We start from the raw sequence: 6,213 nt of genomic DNA, 5'->3' as shown, positions 1-6,213 counted from the left end.
GCATTGTCGATGGAAGGGGATATCAGCATGGAATGATATGGTGAATGAATACATATTGATCTGGACTTTTTTTGGAAGAACACAGACTCAAAAGCATTAGTCTGATCTGGACTTTTTGTAAGAACATCGACTGAAAAGCATTAGTCTTGGTCAATCATGAGCCCAGCTATACTCAATCATATTCATTCAGGTAACCATCTTCTCAATGCAGACTAAATGTCTATCTCAATTCGTGGATCAAAACCAACATTTGATACGAGAATGGATGTGATGCACACCTAACAATCTATGCCTCAACCCAGATCTAGGTGATGGCAGTTTGACTCGACTCATCAATTTCATTAGTAATGGAGATAAGTCAGATGACATCTCAAGTAACACTCTGTAGACAAATTATACTGCATAGCCGGAATAAATGTGATAATGTGCATCCGGTAACCGGTTAACTCCAACCCATGGCGGATCAAGTCACACCCAGCCGCTAAATGTGACAACATATAAGGTCCATTGTAAACTTTAATATGCACTAACAAAGTCTAGAACCAATACAGACATCTAAGGAATCTATTTTTTTTTCATCCTCGTCATTCTCAAAGTGATTCTCTCACAGATGAATAAGAAATAATAGGGGTGGCAAACGGGTTGGGTCGGGTCATAGTTGACTCGACCCATATAAGTATGACCCGACCCGACCTGTTTAATAAATGAATCAATGCGATCCGACCCGTTTATTAAACAAGTTACCTGACCCGACCCATATAACCCGAATGACTCGTTCGTTTGTCAAAGCTCACTTCAATGTCGTGTATACTATACAGATCAAGATGAAATGATCCCGCCAACGTCAAATGGATCAAGATGAAACGATATTAGCTTTCCAAGTTAATACTAGTTCAAATTTCTAACTTTACAGTGTTACTGAAAACTCCAACAATTGTTTTAATTTAATTAAAAACCAAACAGATATAACTATAGGAGAACAACAATCTCTAGCAGATCTCGAGATAAGTCTACATCATGTACTATACTTTGCTAGATATCAACAATCACCACAAAAACACAAAACAAGTACATAAAAATTGAACCAAAATAAAACTCAATCCACAATATTGTTAGCTGATACAGATCATCAAATCAATTATGAACCAAATTTGCAGACACTGAAACAAATTGAACCAATCACAATAATCAAAATCCAAGATTTGATCTTTACCGCATACTCTCCTCTTAGATCTGATCCCCTTCTCCTACCTCTCACAATCCACCAAATACGCGAACTCATGCGCCAAAATGCAAATCCAAATTCATCCGTTGAATAAATAAATTAAAAAAACTAAACCCCATACCAAAAAAAATCCGAACTTTAGGGCTTTGGTCGAGATCGGAGTCGGGGTGCCGTCGAAGAAGACTTCGTCGGACGTCAAAGAGGACTTCGCCGGACGTAGAAGAGGACCTAGCGCTCGCCGATTGACGTCGTTTGCCTCCGCTTGTTCACCGTCACTCGTCGTCACTGACCTCTACTCGCTCGCCTCCGCACGTCGCCGCTTGCCTCCGCTCGTAGACGTTCACCATCCTCGAGGGCTCCTCGTTGTCGCAGAGGACGTCGTCCATGTCGAAGAGTACGGCCGAGACCTTTCCTCATCCCATTCCCTCTTTTCCTCTTCTTGATTCGATCCCCTCGCTTCCTCTACTTGCTCCTGCTGTTGTGAGGAAGCTTGGCCAGCGACAAATTGACGTCGACTGGAAAAGGCTAGGGCTAGGGTTAGAGTTTTCGTTTGAGAGCGTCTAAGGAGGAAGGAGATTGGAGGGAACTTGGAGGAGGGTAGTTTGTGTCAGTTAAACAGATCAGTTATTGGGTTACACGGGTCAGTTTGGGTCAACCCTAATTTACTCATTTAATAAATGAGTCAGTTAAATGATCCGACCCATATAACTCGACTCATACCCATTATAAACGGGTCGGGTCGGGTTGATGGGTCGGGTCATAATTTGCCACCCCTAATAAGAGTGCAGTTAATTTCATCATGAATATTAGCATCTTATTCATAGTTCCATACTAATGTATGGTCTAGTTAAGCTATGTGCAGAACTTGGAGGAGGGTAGTTTGAGTTAGTTAAACGGGTCAGTTATTGGGTTACACGGGTCAGTTTGGGTCAACCCTAATTTACTCATTTAATAAATGAGTCAGTCCAGTTTGACCCATTTATGATCCGACCCATATAACTCGACCCATACCCATTATAAATGGGTCGGATCGGGTTGATGGGTCAGGTCATAATTTGTCACCCCTAATTTATAAGAATGCAGTTAATTTCATCATGAATATTAGCATCTTATTCATAGTTCCATACTAATGTACAGTCTAGTTAAGCTATGTGCCTGCGTTTGATAAGTTTAGGGTAATTCATTCTATATTTTGACCAAGGGATTAAACACCTACAACTAATACTCGATGATATCTCTCAATTTCATTAAATCGCTGCTGGGTTGGATGCAAAATATCAACCCAACATGGGTTCAAGGGATATGAGAGGAATAGAAATAATGGTGAGCTGAAACATGCAGATCTTAGTCGTTTTGTTTTATTTCATTTTGATATGGGCTACAACCAAATTGAATTAGGTTTTATCATCTTTGTCACACATTGGACATTAATTCCAAAAAATCCCATCAATATCAAGGCAGGGATACCCATTTAGTTATTCAACGGTCTAAGGAAGAAAAAAAGAGTATTGCCTTAAATCTATTCTTATCTTTACCTGAATCGAACGAAAAACACATAAACCAACTAAATTCTAACCAAAAAAAAAAAAACATCAAGTGAGCCAATTATCTTGATCGTGTCCATACTGAACTCAAAGATCCATCGAGATCAAGAAAAGGAGAGATGCCCATTTAGTGGCCATTTACTTCCTCAACGCTCCAAGCGAAATAGAGCAATGGCTTGAATCTACTCTTAGCTCACGATAGTCTAACAAAAAATGGACAACACAAATCATCTAAAATCTAACAAAAAATAAAATGAAGCTAATCATCTTGGCCAACGGCCACGCTTTACATACTAGATCCAAAGATCCCGTCAAGATCAAGGCAACTGGAGAGCTACCCATTTGTTCATTTAACGTTCAAAGCAAATTACTAACTACAGAGAAAGAGATAGAGCAATGGGTTGAGCCCATTTTCAGCTCACCTGCAATCTACCCAAAAGTAGACAAGACCCAGCTAAAAATAGCAAGAAAAAAAGAGCATTGAGCGAGTGGGGGGGCTTACTTGTAACATCTTCAGCTGAGGCTTGGGAGAAGAGGAAGAGAGAGAGTGAGGCCAGAAACAAGGCGGAGATCTCCATTGCTTTCCCCTCTCTGATGAGACTGAGAGCTCAATCTCTTGCTTAGATGTAAAGCATTTCCTCTGACAGTTTGGCTGATGTCGAGAGGACTAGTCTTTTTCTTTCCATTTCTTTTCGTTTATTTATTTATTTATTTATGCATGTTAGTTGTGTTTGATTCATTCTTAAGAGTAAGAAAGGAGATGAGATAAGAGAGGCGCTACAGCCACGCTCTAAAGCACATCATCAACCATACTCCCTCTCTCTTTACAGTGCAAGGGGCTCCACATGTGATTTTTTTAGAAAATCACATGTGAGGCCCCCTGCACTATAGAGAGAGATGGAGTGTGGTTGGTGGTGTGCCTTGGAGTGTGCCTCTATCATTTCCTACGAGATAAATATGAATTGTCACCGTATTATTGGATAATGTGCATGATTTTTAAAAATAAAAATGAATGAAAATCAACTTTTAATAGTTTCCGGGGTCTTATTTTCTTTTCTTTGATTTTAGGAAACCAACCAAACAGCCCCTAAAAAATGCGACTAGACATTAGAGAAAGAGCCGAGAGAAACTTGTTAATAGCCACTATTCTTTGTGAATTGCATCTAGCTATTAATTTATGAGGGGCTATGTGCTGAGTTTCTTGTACAGCTCTAGCTTACAACTGTAAAAAGAACGGAAAAAAGAATTACATTAACATAAAACTAGATCGGATTTAATTTTAGTCCAGTTTTAAAGAATCACCAATTAAATAGAATGGAGTAGAGTAACAAATCATATTTGTCCGACTTTAGATTATAATCAACAGATGAATTATAAGTTAAATAGATAATTATAAATCATATTGCTTGGTAAATTTACTATAGTATAATTTATTTTTAATAATAGAGTGTTTGACAAATCGATGATTTATAAGCCATCATTAGTGTCAAAATGATTAAAAAACGATTAATGAGGCTATAAAGAGATAAATTACGCATGAAATTCTGTGAAATGATTAGTGGTATATTAGTCTTAAATAGCTGCCGCCTGCCGATCAAGTTGACCGTTAGATTATATAACGACGGCTCAGATTCTTTGTCAATATCTTTTTCTTTATTTTATTCCCAAATTTCCAGCAGACGGTTTTGGTGACGGTGAAATCTTGCCCGGCTCCATTTGGACCCAACGTCCTTCCACTCCACCGCCAACTAAAAAAGAAGGGTAAACTTCACTCATCACACCTCTGAAATTTAAGGGGGTTTACGACAAAGCCCTGAAGCCTGCTTATAAAGGCCCTTTGAAGTTATTACTCATTGATGACAAAATGCCATTTTGAAATATAAATCCCAAAAAACTTTGAGTTAGTCCCTCATCAAATAAGACTTTTGAGGTATTGTTTTTTAGGTTTTCCCTCCCAAATATTAGCCCCTTACATCTTTCATACTTTGAGTTAGTCCCTCATCAAATCACGGATTTTTCTATGAGGTCCCTCAATTCTTAGGTTATTTTAACATTAGTCCCTCAAATCATGTAAATTACTATTAGGTCCTCTACATTTTAATTTATTTTAAAATTAGTCCCTCCAATGCAAAAAAGAAATGACAATTGGAGGGACTAATTTGAAATAAATTATGAGAATTGGTGAAGCTAATAGTCCATAAGGACATAATAATAGATTTTACTTGAAAATCCCTCCACTTGCTACTTCTACTCTTGATTTGAGGGAATAAATTTTAAATAATTTAAGAATAGCGATTTCCATTATTTGATGGACTAATTTCAAAATAACTTTGAAAATTGAGTTGTGTAGTAGCAATTTTCATGATTTAAAGGACCAATTTCAAACTAGGAAAGATTCAAGAAACTAATATTGAAAAAACCCCTATTTTTAAAAAGAAATAGAAGACAGAAGAGCGAGCTCTTTTCTAGGAGGTCAAATATATTAGCGTAACTTTGAATTCCTCTTTTATTATGCCTTTTTTTCTTCAAAACAATTACGGAATATCTAGATTGTTTAATTGCTATAGAAGCCATAGAAACTGTTATGCATATAACCGATTTTGCAATTTGGCTAGCCAGACAGACTGCACCACGTCATCAAGCTGACTCGGTCAACCAAATAACTCACTTAACTTGGCTAAAATATAGAGCACCAGCACTCAGCTGATCACTTGGCCACGACCCAATGACCTAACCTGAAAAGACCAGAAATCGTGATAGAGGTCTATGATAGCCAAACTCATCTTAGTTTGGTTACCATGCCTTTTCCCAAACCTGCTCGGTTTTATAGCGGCTTGTCTGATTAGATATGATTGATTCAAATTGTATCATATCCTCAGCTTATCATGTTAAAGATATTTCAATATAGTACTCAAAATTTTTTAATTGCCAACGTCCATAACTTACCCGATCTACACATACGTCAGCTGAATTATCCCACACTAATAGGGTTTTGCCACATGGACTTATCTACAAGCCATGTAACCATCATAATTATCTCGACTATAAAGATGGTGACACGTGTACTACTTGATATGTCTAGGCAGCCAGTATAAATATGATACTCTTAACTTAGATGAAGTAATTTATATATAGACAACAATAAAATTTCGGACAGGAGTATCTCACTGCAATGTGATGCGACAGAGAGAAATTTTCATTAAGTGGTAAAATTCACAAAACCCTCAGAAAGTTTGGCCCATTTTATAATAATCCACAGAAAGTTTAGAAATGTCATTAACTTCCAAGGTCTTCGGGGTTAAGTGACGTTTTCTACTCAAAATGGGCGGAACTTCCTGGGGGGTTTTGTGAAATTCACCTTTTATTTTCTCTAATTAACTTCACGTTTATTTATGTGTGTAGAAGTAGAGTTTGTCAAGGATCATAATGCCAGCAGGATTCAAA

General features: G+C 37.6%; 1 protein-coding gene across 1 annotated transcript in view; it reads right to left on the bottom strand.

Moving 5' to 3' along the window:
* Positions 1–3,455, bottom strand: part of LOC109844848 — a 5,811-nt gene extending 2,356 nt beyond the window's left edge. Inside the window, exon 1 of the mRNA XM_020414005.1 lies at positions 3,272–3,455. Within this exon, the coding sequence (XP_020269594.1) occupies positions 3,272–3,347 (76 nt within the window). The 5' untranslated portion in view covers positions 3,348–3,455. The remainder of the gene's footprint in view (positions 1–3,271) is intronic.

The sequence above is a fragment of the Asparagus officinalis genome, chromosome 6 (assembly GCF_001876935.1).
Source record: "Asparagus officinalis chromosome 6, Aspof.V1, whole genome shotgun sequence".
NCBI lineage: Eukaryota > Viridiplantae > Streptophyta > Magnoliopsida > Asparagales > Asparagaceae > Asparagus > Asparagus officinalis.
Note: the sequence above shows the minus strand (reverse complement) of the source record. Positions and strands in the feature narration are given on the sequence as shown.